Source organism: Chiloscyllium punctatum, chromosome 6, assembly GCF_047496795.1.
Source record: "Chiloscyllium punctatum isolate Juve2018m chromosome 6, sChiPun1.3, whole genome shotgun sequence".
NCBI classification, from domain to species: domain Eukaryota; kingdom Metazoa; phylum Chordata; class Chondrichthyes; order Orectolobiformes; family Hemiscylliidae; genus Chiloscyllium; species Chiloscyllium punctatum.
This window is the reverse complement of record NC_092744.1, coordinates 77,270,170-77,284,304: the sequence shown is the minus strand read 5'-3', so window position 1 is coordinate 77,284,304 and position 14,135 is coordinate 77,270,170. Positions and strand designations below refer to the sequence as shown.

At 42.4% G+C, this 14,135-nt stretch overlaps 1 protein-coding gene across 3 annotated transcripts in view; it reads right to left on the bottom strand.

The window, feature by feature from the left end:
* Positions 1-13,676, bottom strand: part of LOC140479111 (allantoinase, mitochondrial) — a 41,456-nt gene extending 27,780 nt beyond the window's left edge. For all 3 annotated transcript variants that reach the window (XR_011960941.1, XR_011960942.1, XM_072573042.1), the window contains exons 1-2: positions 13,517-13,676; positions 2,796-2,947 (exon numbers count right to left, since the gene is read on the bottom strand). Coding sequence is in view for 1 of the 3 variants with exons in the window: in XM_072573042.1 (XP_072429143.1) it covers positions 2,796-2,947; positions 13,517-13,666 (302 nt within the window). In the remaining 2 variants the exon portion in view is untranslated. The remainder of the gene's footprint in view (positions 1-2,795; positions 2,948-13,516) is intronic.
* Between the last annotated feature and the right edge of the window lie 459 nt (positions 13,677-14,135).

Sequence of the window (14,135 nt, the reverse complement as noted above, 5' to 3'; positions counted from 1 at the left end):
TCTGGCCCTTGAGGAACCCAAACTGAGCATCAATGAACAGGTTTTTGCTGTATAAATATTATTTGATAACACTGTTGTCGACACCTTCAAGCACTTTTCTTCATTCAGGACACTGGATGTGGCAGGGCTGTATAGTTTGAAGTGATCTGTTGGCAATAGACTTCTTAGCAATGTCTATAGTATGCTGATTTTACAGCTTAACATGCAAGTAGTCCTGTAGGTCAGCGATACCCAGATGGTTTAGCTCTTCAACTGTTCATTGAACCAAGGTTAATATTCTGGCCTAATGGTACAGTGATTATAAACTAAAGGTGTACTGACCTATGAGGTGACAGATTGTAATTGAATACAATTTGTAGCTGCACATGGCCCACAATTCTTTATGGATGGCTAATTTTGAGTTGCTAGATCTGTTCTGAATCTATTCTGTTCAGCACTGTGGTGGTGTCACACAATAGGATAAAGGACATCCTCAAAATAGGACAGAATTGTGTCTCCACAAGGATTTTGTGATGGTTACTCCTATGAATAATATCATGGAAATATCATGCATTCGTGACATGTAGATTGATGAGAACAAGTAGGGATTTTCCTAAATAAAAGCAAATTACTGCGGATGCTGGAATCTGAAACCAAAAGAGAAAATGCTGGAAAATCTCAGCAGGTCTGGCAGCAACTGTAAGGAGAGAAAAGAACTGACGTTTCGAGTCTAACTGACCCTTTGTCAGTTTTCCTACTAACTGCTTCTCAACTGTAGGCATAGCCTGCCTGATATGTTATTCAGAGCCTGTCTGACTTGGGTCAGATTTGGGGCTATCAGGTCATATTTTGTGATGGTCATTGAAGCCTCACATTCAGACTACATTTTGCGCTCTTGCCACTTCCAACAGGTTTTCAACAGGGAGGAGTACTGATTCATCAGCAGTTTGAGGGCGTTAGGTAGTAAGTAGCAGGAGGTTTTCCTGTCCTTCTATGATCTGGTAACGTGAGACGTCATGGGGTCTGGAATCAAAGTTGAGCACTCCCAGAGCAATTCCCTCTCAATCATACACCACGGTGCTAACACCTCTGTTGCGCCTGTCCTACTGGTGGATAGGATATGCCCAGTGGATGGTGATGTCTGAGACATTGGATGGTATGATTCCATGATTATGACTGTGTCAGTTTTTGTTTTCTCGACAAGCCCATAGGACAGGCCTTCCAGTTTTGGCACAAGTCTACAGGAGTTTAGCAAGTGAGCTTTGCAGGGTTCAAGTAAATGGGTTGTCTTTGTCTTTGTCATTTCTGATACCCAATGTTGATGCTGTTTGGCTTTATTATAGCAGCTTTACTGTGGACTTGCAACGAAGTGTTCTGCCAAAGCATTTCAAAAAGCTATTAAGAATCAACCAGATGGCTGTGGATTTGGAGTCATCAGTGAGCCAGTCTCAAGAAGAATGGTAAATTTCATCAATAAGTTGTCCTTTTATAACATTCAGATAGTTTTGAGGTCACCATCCCAGGCACCAGCTTTCTATTCTGGAATTATAAAGTGAAGTCAACTGAAAAATGCCAACTGTGGTGTTGAGGTCTGAACACATATCCCTGGATCATTGGTGCAATAACTTAACCATTTTGACATTGCAACAATTCAAAGGGAAATCTGACACACTGGCAGATGAGGGGTTTAGACACCAGTCTAACACATTATAGGGATTCGGAAAACAGGCCGACACACTGACACACAAAAGGGGTTCACATACTTGTCTGACACCCTGACACACTATCGGGATATGTGTACTTGTCTAACATGCTCACACACAGTTGGAGTTCAGGCACCAGTTGGAAACACTAACACTATTGAGCTGATACATTAATACATCATAGAAGTTCACACGCTTGTCTGACACAGTACACATCATAGGTGTTCAGACTCTAGTCCATCTGACTGACAGAGATATAGGTACCATTCCTGCACACAAACACTATATAGGTCCACACACCAGGTTAACACACAAATATTCGCACTTTAGTTTGACACACTAACACATGATATGGATTCAGACAACAGGGTACTGTTGGGGTTGATAGATCAGTGTGGCACACTACAGAGGTTTAGGCAACAGTTGACACACTAACACATACAGGTGTTTAGACATCTCTCTGACACACTAAACAGGACAGATATTCAGGTACCAGTCTTACACACAACACACCATTGGATTTGACACATCAGTTTGACATACTAATACATTTTCATGGCTCACACAGCAGACTGACAAACTATAAAGGTTCTGGCATTAATCTGATGCTCTAATAAACTATGGATTTTTAAACATCAGTCTGACACACTAGCACAATACAGGTGTTTTGGCTCGACCCTGCCATGTTAATGCATCAAAGGGGTTCACACTCCAGTCTGACCCATTAACACACTGGAGGGGTTCAGCCAACAGGCTGACACACTAACACAGTGTTAAGATTCAAATACTTGTCTGACGCAATACCACACCATAGATGTTCAGAAACTAGTCCAACAGACTGACATACTATAGGGGTGAACATACCCAGTCTGACACACTAACTTACTAGCAGGGTCCAGGCACAAGTCTAACAAAGCTAACATACTTAGGGTTCAGGTACTGATACCTAGCATTAACACTATCATACCAGACTGATTCACTAAAAAACTATCAGGGTTCAGGTACTAATGTGACACTAATGCATTCTTGGAGTTCAAACATCAGATTGGCAGACTAACACATGAAAGGGCTTCCTGATATACTGAGTGAAACATTTGCATCATGGTTCCTTACAGTGGCATGTCAGCAATAGTTGTTATTCCACCTGCTGCTGCTGCTCTTGTTGCTGTCCAATAGCCTTCCCAATTGGTGCGTCCCGGTTCATTAACATGGACGTGACTGTCCACCACACCAGGCATCACCACGAGGTCTCCAACATCCAGAATCTGCACCAAGTCAATGATTAACAGAGATTAACACAGGCAAACACTACCTGGGAAGAACACAGTCAATCATTAGACCCATCACTGGGTCACCAGTACAAATATTGTTTGTATAGGCTTCAGCCACTTAAATGTGGAAGGACAGTGTTATGCTGAATTCCTTATCACCTGGGTTTGAGTCTAATATAGAATAACAGGGTGAACAAAATTGTTGTATTGATTGTGACTGAAGTGAACTCAAGCAATTCTTAAACATTTCCACATATATCCTGCACCAGTCTGTGTTGTGGTAAGAAATTGGAAATCTAATACACTAACCACACAGGATATCAGCAGAGGGAAGTGGCCAATCATTCTGTCAAGATGTGTTGTGACCTAGGCATAGGATTGGGCCAGTGCTGTACACTTCAAGAGGTCTTGTTTACATAGTGGCTATTGGGTTAAATCAGACAATTAGGTGATTAGTGTGTTAAAATTTCAACCCACTGAATTTCCAGGGACTGAAATCAATTATGGGAAAATTTAGGAAGTCACTGAAAGTAATACTAACACCCATGACTGAACAATTGACAATTGAGGGAGTATTTGATAAAGCAGTGTAAAGGTAGCTTTCCTCTGTTTTTAATCTAAGCTGGACTTGAGTGAGAAAGGTTTGATGGAAAAGTACAGAAGAAGCTGTCTAGAATGTGGTGCTGGAAAAGCACAGCAGGTCAGACAGCATCCGAGGAGCAGGGAAGTTGACCTTTCAGGCATAAGCCCTTCATCATTTGATTTCTGATGAAGGGCTTATGCCCTAAAAGTTGATTCTCCTGCTCCTCGGATACTGCTTGACCTGCTGTGCTTTTCCAGCACCACACTCTTGACTCTGATCTCCAGCATCTACAGTCCTCATTTTCTCCTCCCTGTAGAAGAAGCTGTGCTCTAGAACCTGTGCTGCACTTACCTGGACAGTCTGTGTCAGACAGAGAGCTCTTACCATCCTTGGCAAAAAGTTAAATAAAACTGGCAAAAATATTCAGTGGCTTTGAAGTTGCCACTGCTGATGTGAGTAGACGATGGCTCAGCAACATCTTAATACATGTTGCATCAGCATGAACTTAGTCAAAGCACCACCCAGTTTTGAAATGGAGGGATTAGCGACTGCAATTAAAATTGCAGATGAGCAATGTTGCATCAAACCCTGAAATATTTGTCCAATTAATGCCTCCACAGGTTGCACAGCTTTGCCACGTTAATGTTTGTAGCCCAGGTTATATAAACTTAGGTAGGTGCCACATCAGGTAATGTCAAGTTGAAGCGCTGCTTTTCTTGGTATTAAAGATCTTCACTTCCTGTATTTTGTTTCTGCATAAAGCCAAATGTATCACTAGCCGTGTTTGCTGTCACTGGGGGTGACAACGCTTCCTTCTGTACCCAGTGCATTGTGGGTAACTTCAGCTCCTTAACACTCTGTGGATGGTACATGTTAAACTAGATTCTGTGTATGTTTTAAAAAGGTTAGGATAAAGCCAAGTTGTATGTTCAAGAGTGACAGAAAATGGTCAGATGATTGAAGGAATTGACACATAGAGTCATGGAATCATACAGCGCAGAAACAGACCCTTCAGTCCAACCGGTCCATGCCAAAATTAATTCCAAAATAAACTAGTCCCACTGCCTGCTTCTGGCGCATATCCCCCAATGCTAAATAAAATAATGTTAATACCTTTTGATACAACCAGATCCCAAATGAGATGCCCTTTGTGATTTAACTGGATGCCCCAAATCGTTAAGCTCCTGGGTAAAGAGTGTTGAATGAGCTTCTCTTCCATATTTACCCGTCACCTCGGTTTGTCACAACAAGGTTAATTTGAAAAGGATCCTTTTCCTTATGGATGCCCTTCCCTCAGACAAAGTGAATTTATGGTTTAAAAAGAGCCAATTTAACTAGGTTTTCTTGAGTTAACAAGCGAATGTGTTCACTAATGACTAAACATGAAAAGTAACAGAGTCAAGATTAGAATGGTGCTGGAAAAGCTCAGCAGGTCAGGCAGCATCCAATGAGCAGGAGAATCAATGTTTCAGGCAAAGAGCCCTTTATAAGGAATGAGGCTGAAGAGTTTCAAGGCAGGGGAGATGACTTTGGGGGTTGCAGTGAGAGAGAGTCTCACTGAGATCCTTGTGGAGAGAGGAGGAGAACTTCTTCAAGGTAGGCATCCTTGCAAGAGGATTCACAATCAGGTTAAAATCAACTAGGCGGAAGTGGATAAGTAACAATATATGCATACACACAGATTACAAATAAGAATTTAATGCTAAAGAAGATTAAAGTTAAAAGGTTTATTGATCAGTTTCTCGGGATCATTTGTGAAGAGCAGACAGTAGAAAGTTGCTAGTTAAGCAGTTGATTTGGAATTCTTGCCTATTGCGTGCCAGTTGAAATCCTTTTACCTTTTAATGGTGGCCCTCTGGTCACGCTCAGAGTGAGAGAGTCCTTTTACTTGCAACACCGTGGTATCTAGTGGGTGGTTCTTTGTCTGTGACCTTCTCAGCACACTCATGTGTGAATCCAGGCTAGTACACTTGAATGTCTTAGTTCACTGACACACCTTCTTCCTGCAGCACCCCTCTCAAAAGCTCGCTCACAGCAGTGTTTTTAACGCCTTTTGTTGTATATTCTCGGAAGGACAAAATACAAAAAAGTCTGCAAAGAAGTGGACTTTTACTGAAAGGCAGAAGATAGCCATCCCCCTTGTTATCTTTTCCTGTTAAGTACTTTTGTCTGTTTGAAGTTTCCTTGAGGCTTTCCAGATCCATCCCATAGGTCTTATACAGGCATTTGCAGACAGCATTGAACTTGCATCCACTGTCCTTTTTTGTCTGCAGCAATCCCCCTTTAAAACAGCATGTTTTGTAATTAAAACTGAAAGTTGTCCATAGTACATTGGGTTCTCATCTGTCATTATGATAATTGCACATAACAAGAGGGAATCCTTCAGCAGGAAACAGCATGTTCCAGAGATGCACTGCCTTCATTAAAGCAGAAGAGAAAAGATTTGCTGAGCACTTACCATGAGGCTCTAAGTAACATCCAGGTGAATCATCACATCAGAGAACCACTTCTTTTCTCTTCAAACAAAAGAGGATTGACTGAAGGCTTTCAATGGAGGCTGTTCCTCTGCACAATAATTGCTTGCTTGGAACTAATTGGAATTTTTTGAGAAAGTGGTGATGAGGCTTTTCCTTGAACTGCTGCACTCTGTTTGGTACATACTTGCCCTTGTTTCATGATTTTGACCCTGTTATGATGAAGGACCAGTAACGTATGGCCAAGTGAGAGCTTATGCCTGAAACATCAACTCTCTTGCCCCTCAGTTGCTGCCTGATCTGCTGTACTTTTCCAGCGCCACACTTTTCAACAAGTGAGGACAGAATGTGACTTGGAGGTGATCTTGGGCCATGCATATGCTGCTTTTGTAATTATAAGATCGGAGGCTTCAGGTTTGGACTGTGTTGTTAATGAAGACTCTGTAAGCAACTACAAGCAGCTAACCAGGGCTTAATAAAAGAGATTTGCTAGTGGAAACCACTAATTATGGAAATTAGTTTCCACAGGCTAATTATCTTCCAGACTTGGTAGGTTACTTCAAATGAAGAAGAACAAATTTGTGTTTGTATAAGGCCTTTGGCAGTATCAGGACATTCCAAGGTACTTACCACGGGTCAATTACTATGATCACAGCAGGCAAGTATCAGACATCTATAACAAAACTCTAGAAACAACAAATCACCAGCCATTGGCAATGTTACTGGACTCGGAATCCAGAGACCCAAACTAATGAAAGGTGGTGAAATTTGAATTCAGTTAATCAATGTTGAATTGAATGGTGGTCAAATTATGATCATTGTCATAAATAACCATTTGGGTTTGTGAGCCACTCAGTTGTATCATACTGCTATGGTTTATGAAAAGGAATGAATCCAGAGGGACTCACTAGCATTGACCCAAGCATCAGAAATGACAGTGGCAAACCACCCTTTTCAACCCTACCTTACTGCAAAGTCTACCTTACTTGCAACTGGGAGCCTGTGCCAAAAAATGGGAGAGCTGCCATGCAGACTTTTCAAGTCTGACATATTTGTATTCATGGTGCCATACCTTACAGATTACACCATACCTGGTTAGCACTGCTGCCTCACAGCGCCGGAGACCCGGGTTCAATTCCCGCCTCAGGCGACTGACTGTGTGGAGTTTGCACGTTCTCCCCGTGTCTGCGTGGGTTTCCTCCGGGTGCTCCGGTTTCCTCCCACATTCCAAAGATGTGCAGGTCAGGTGAATTGGCCATACTAAATTGCCCGTAGTGTTAGGTAAGGGGTAGATGTAGATGTAGGGGTATGGGTGGGTTACGCTTCGGCGGGGCGGTGTGGACTTGTTGGGCCGAAGGGCCTGTTTCCACACTGTAAGTAATCTAATCTAATCTAATCTAATCTAACCTCAGAGACTGGTGGTGGCAGGCATGGTGACATGGTGGTACTTTTATGTCAAGAGTAAGTTATCCTGGGACTTCTCACCATGATGTCTCATGGCATCAGGCCAAGCATAGACAAGAGAACCTCTTGTTGATTATCATCTTCTTCCTCACCACCCCTCAGTTGATGAATCTGTAAGGCTCCATGTTGAATACTAGTTGGAAGAATCACAAAGACTGACAAGGGCACAAAATATGCTCTAGGTGGCACAGTTCAATGTCCACCACCCAAAGTAGCTCAGTAGCACAACAGCTGATCAAGCTTCCTAATTCATAAAGGAAGTAGTTGCTAGGCTGTGTCTGTGGCAGATGGTGAGGGTGCTGATATGAGGTAAAAACATACTTGACCTCATCCTCACCAATCTGCTTGTCACAAGTGCATCTGTCCATGAAAGTATTAATAATGGTGACCACAAACAGTCATTGTTTGTACCTGCCTTCCTCCTAAGGATAGCTTCCTCATGTTGTGAGGGACTGTCACCACGCTAAATGGTACTTTGAACAGTGTAGTGCTAAAAAAGCACAGCAGGTCAGGCAACATCTGAGGAACAGGACATTTCAGGCATAAGGTCTTCATCAGGAATGAGGCTTGTCAGCTAAGGCTTCATCTATCTATCGCTTTCCCAGCCAAATTCCCCCTGGCCTCAGCCCTACCCTCCTCCCATTTATCTCTCTGCGCCCTTGGCCCACAAGCCTCATTCCTAATGAAGGATTTATGTCTGAAACGTCAACTCTCCTGCTGCTCGGATGCTGCCTGACGGGCTGTGCTTTTCCAGCACCACACTCTTTGACTCTGATTTCCAGCATCTGCAGGGCTCACTTTCTCCTAGTTGATATTTTGAACAGATCTAGCATCTCGAAGGTGGACATGGAAGAGACATTGTCGGCCGTGTGCAGCAGCAGAATTGCATTCAACAACAGTCTGCAACCTCTTGGCCTGGTATATCACCCATTCTATCATTACCATCAAGCCAATGGATCAATAAAGAGCACAGGGCACACCAATAGCAGTACCAGGCATACTGAGAGGTGAGGTGTCAACCTAGTAAAACTACAACACAGGACAACCTGAATATAAAAGTACCATAAAATGGTGGTTACACAGAATGTAGCCATTCAAACTGTCATACCTATGCTGGTTCATTGCAAGAACAACACAGTTAGTTCCAATAATTTTCTCTTTACTCATTAGCTATGCAATGTTTTCTCTTCAGATAATTAACTGATACCCTTTTGAAAGCTACAATTGTATTTTCTGTCATCATGGCCCCAGGAGATGCATTCCAGACCCCAAATCCAGGCTGTGTTTTCCTCATGTCAGCTTTGGTTCTTTTGCCAATCACCTTATGTCTGTGTCCTCTGGATCTTCAGCCTTTTGCCATCAGCAGCATTTTCTCCATATCTATCCAGATCCCCCTCTGATCTGGAACATCTCCTAACCTGTTCTTCTCTTAGGACAATAACTTCAGCTTCTCGACTATGTCCATGTTACTGAAGTGCCTCGCCCTGGAATCGTTCACATTAATCTCTTCTTCACCCTCTTCCACATCTTCATATTCTCCCTAAAGCATGGAGACCAGAACTGGACACATTACCCTAGGTGAGTCTGAACTAGAGCATTATGAAGGTTTTCCATAACCTTTTTTAAAATTAATTCATGGGATGAAGGTGTCACTGGTGATGCCAGTATTTAGTACCCAGAATGTAGTCAAGAGCCACCTACATTGCTATGGGTCTCGAGTCACATGTAGGCCAGACCAGGTAAGAATGGCAGTGCCTCAGTGAGCCAGATGGGATTTTTCCAACAATCAACAATGGTTTCATGGTCATGATCAGGCTCTTAGTTCCAGATGTTTATTGAGTTCAACTTGCCACCATCTGCCATTAAGGGATTTGAATCTGGGTCCCCAGACGTTATTGAAGTCTCTGGATTAATTGTCTAGCAATAATACAATAATGTCATTGGCATAATACCATTAGGCCATACTGCTTTGCTTTAGTCATGGTGTCACTATTGGTAAACCCTGGAACCCCTTATGCTTTATTAACCATTTCCTGAGCCTGACTTGCTACCTACCTTGGTTTGTCCTCATAAAGCTCCAAGTCACTCTGCACCTGCCTCCCCTTTGGAACTGTATCTTTTATTTTATATTGCCTCTCTTACCTCTTCTTACCAAAATGTATCACTTCACACTTCTGTGTGCCACCAGCCACTCCCATCCAGTTTTAAGAATTTATCAGTTTCCTCTTCACAATTTGCAATCCTTCCAGGTTTTGTGCCAACTGCACTTTTTGCAATTGTGTAGGATCCACCCAAGTTTAGATCATTAAGATAGAAATCAAGAAAAGTAAACTCTTGGGGAACATCATGGTATACTTTCCTTTGAGTTCAAACCACTGGTCTCCATTTCCTGTCACCCAGCTAATTATCTGACTGCTAATGCCCCTTTTATTCCATGAGCTCCAAATTTGCTACCAAATTTATTATGTGGTATCAAAGTCTTATAGAAGTCCATTTACATCAGCTCAATCACATTTGCTCATTAACCCATTTGCAGCAAGTGCCAATGACCTGGGATGTTGCTCACAAGTTGGAGGATAAAAAACAAATGAGGTTTACATAGATAGAGATTGGCATTGATTGGATTGATCTACAGAGAGCCAACATAGATTCAATGGGCAGTATGTTTTCCTTCTGTGCCATTAATAACTCTGTTACATTCCTTGGTCCCTTCATCAAAGTGATTGACTGCAGTAATGATCTGTCCAAGAGCAGATCTTCTGCTCCTTATTTGACTTGCTTTGGTCTTGTACTTTCTTCTTCAGTTGCTCAGAAGCTCCCATTTTCAACTTAAATGAGCCCCGTGACTGGAGAAAAGAACATGAGGTAATTTTCCTCATATATATTTCAAGAAAACACACACCATTGTCCCTTAGGTTCTAGCTGTTTCCAAACTCACTAATGAAAATGTACTAGTGTTACCCTAGGCCATGGTTTGTAATGCTGAGTGAGAGCCCATTCCTGGGCCCCAGAGCAAATCACAAACAGGCAGCTGCCCCGGCGGTCTCAGATGACCTTGCTATCCTTAAGTTCTATCGTAGATTCCGAAAAGGCAAGGCACAACACTGGTCCTTGTCGCTTCCCACTTGCTAAAACCCAGCAGCCTAAAAATGCCTGTTAATCTCTCCTTAATATGACCCAGGCTTCCCACTCAACCGTTCAAGGCCAAATGGTTGGGGGTTTCTCTTCTTTGACAGAACCTACTCACCTTGAAGGCAGCCCATATTTGAACCGGTGCTACAGTATAAGGCGTGAACAAGGAGCCTTGCTAATGGCCTGCAAGACATTTGTGAACCAAGTGGGAGTCTGAACAAAAAGCCAGTGCCTGACCAAGAGGCATCATGCAGTTGTGAGCGTGGAGAATACTGGGTGGAAATGTGAAGATTTCCAAGCTGCCGAGAGTTAGGGATCCTCTTGGAAGGAGTGATCACGGTATAGTTGAATTTAGAATACAGATGGAGAGTGTGAAGATAACATCCAATACCAGGGTCCTGTGCTTAAACAAAGGAGACTACAATAGGATGTGGGAGGACTTGGCTAAAGTAGACTGGAAACAAAGACTTCATGGTGGGACAGTTGACAAGCAGTAGAGGACTTTCAAAATGATTTTTCAAAGTGCTCAGCAAGAGTATATTCCAGTGAAAAGGAAGGGCTGTAAGAAAAGGGGTCATCTGCCATGGGTGTCTAAGGAAATAAAGGAGGCTATCAACTTGAAAGAGAAGGTCTACAAAGTGGCCAAGATCAATGGGAAACTAAAAGATTGGGAAAGCTCTAAAGGTCAACAGAAAGCCACAAAAAGAACTATGAAGAAAAGTAAGATAGAACATGAGAAAAACTAGCACAAAATATAAAGACAGATAGCAAAAGTTCCTGTAAATATACAAAATGAAAAAGAGTGACTAAAGTAAATGTTGGTTCTTTAAAGGATGAGAAAGGGGATTTAGTCATGGGATATGAGGAAATGGCCGAGGCATTGAATAGGAATTTTGCATTGATCTTCACAGTGAAGGACACTAATAACATGCTAGAATTTGACAAAGAGATGAAGGTAGGTGAGGACCTGGAAACAATCATTATCACAAAAGAGGTAGTATTGGGCAAGCTAATGGAGCTAAGGATAGTCAAGTCTTCTGACCCTGATGGATTGCATCCCAGGGTACTAAAAGAGATGGCACGTGAAATAACAAATGCACTTTGGGTAATTTTCCAAAATTCTCTGGGGCAGTTCCAGCAGATTGGAAAACAATAATTGTGACAGCACTGTTTAAAAAGGGAGGTAGACAAAAGATGGGGAATTATAGACCGGTTAGCTTAACCTTTGCAGTGGGAAAGCTGCTTGAGTCTATTATCAAGGAAGAAATAGCAAGGCATCTAGATAGAAATTGTCCCATTGGGCTGATGCAGCACAGGTTTATGAAGGGCAGGTCCTGCTTAACCAGTCTTTTGGAATTCTATGAAGACATTATGAGCAAGGTGGACAATGGCGACTCAGTGGATATCTAGATTTCCAAAAGGCCCTCGATAAGATGCCGCAAAAGAGGCTGCTCCATAAGATAAAGACGCATGGCATTATGGGTAAAGTATTAGCATAGATAGAGGATTGGTTAACAGGAAGCAAAGAGTGAGGATAATGAGTGCTATTCTGGTTGGCAATCAGTAACTCGTGGTATGCCTCAGGGATCAGTATTGGGACCACAATTATTCATAAATTATATAGGTGATTTGGAGTTAGAGACCATGTGTAGTGAGTCAAAGTTTGCAGATGACACTAAGATGTGTTAAAAATCACACAACACCAGGTTATAGTCCAAAAGCTTTATTTTGAAGTACTAGCTTTCGGCAGCTGCTCCTTCATCAGGTCGCTGTGGAGCAAGATCATATGACACAGAATTGCTATAAATTATGTGTCCTATGATCCTGCTCCACATCTACCTGATGAAGGAGCAATGCTGTGGAAGGTAATACTTCCAAATATATCTATTGGACTATAACCTGGCGTTGTGTGATTTTTAACATTGTCCACCCCAGTTCAAACACTGACACCTCCAAATCATGACTAAGATGAGTGGCAGAGCAAAGTGTGCAGAGAACTGTGAAACTTTGCAGAGGAATATGGATATTTTAAGTGAGTAGGCAATTGTCTGGCAGATGGAATACAAGATTAATAACTGTGAAGTCGACTATTTTGGTAGGAGCAATAGTAAAAAGGACTATTACTTGAATGGTAAAAGTTGCAGAATGCTGCTATGCAGAGGGACCTGGGTGTCCTTGTGCATGAATCACAGAAGGTTGGTCTGCAGGTAATTAGGAAGGCAAATGGAATTTTGTCCTTCATTGCTAAAGGGATTGAGTTTAAAAATGGGGAGGTTATGTTGCAGCTGTATAGGGTTCTGGTGAGGCCACACCTGGAGTACTGCATGTAGTTTTGGTTTCCTTACTTGAGAAAGGATGTACTGGCACAAGGGGAGGTTCACTAGGTTGATTCCGGAGTTGAGGGGGTTGGTTTATGAGGAGAGACTGAGTAAATTGGGATTATATTCATTGGAATTCAGAAGAATGAGGGGGGAGTCTTATAAAATTATGAAGGGAATAGATATGATAGATGTAGAGAGGAGGTTTCCCTGGCAGGTGAAACTAGCTGAGAGGCAATGGCCTCAAAATTAGGGGGAGCAGATGTTAGACTGAATTGAGAAGGAACTTCTTCACCCAGAGGGTTGTGAATCTATGGAACCCCCTCCCCAGTGAAGTAGTTGACACTACTTCAGTAAATGTTTTTAAAGCTGATAGATTTTTTTTGAACAGTAAAGGAATTAAGGGTTACGGTGAGAGGGTGGGTAAGTGGACCTGAGTCCTTGAAAAGATCAGCCATGATCTTATTGATTGGCTGGGCAGGCTCGAAGGGCCGCTTGGCCTATTCCTGCTTCTAGTTCTTATGTTCTTATGACACAGTGTCCTATTCCTGTTTTGTTAATATCTAAAGTGCACAATATCAGCAAGGCTTACCTGTTGATTTGTTGTCTGTGGTGCTGTGACTCCCTCAGGCACAATGTCCACAATCTTACCCCCTTCTATGAAGATGTGAGCTGGGCAGATCCCTGAATCCAGTACCACCTTCCTGCTCCGCACCACGGACACTTCAGAGCCCACTTCCATTTCGAACAAAAATTCGTCCAGACTGTTCGAAATGTTTTTGCGTGTGATCAGTCAACTATGTGTCCCAATCACCAAGTCAATTATTAATGAAATATACACGAATGATTGACAGCAGACAAAAAAAAAATCTTTAACAACGTTACAAAGGTCCATGGGCACAGGGAGCAAAAGGCTTTAGAAATCCATTTCTGTATCTGACAGATGAGTGATTTTACACTTCAGTATGATTGGGGCACAGACTTGAATCCAGCTTGTGCTGTTCCTGCTTTGCATTGCTACTTGCTGCCTAAGATAGCATCTGGTTCATGGTGTGCTACTGCCCATGCTTAGAAATCCAGTTGGTACCATTACCTTTGCTGCCTCCTGCTGCTCTATGGATGTGCATAAAAAGGAAAAACACTCATTCCGACGCAAAGAATCAAAGTCTTACACTTATATGAAGCTTTCCCTGACCTCTAGAGATCCAAAG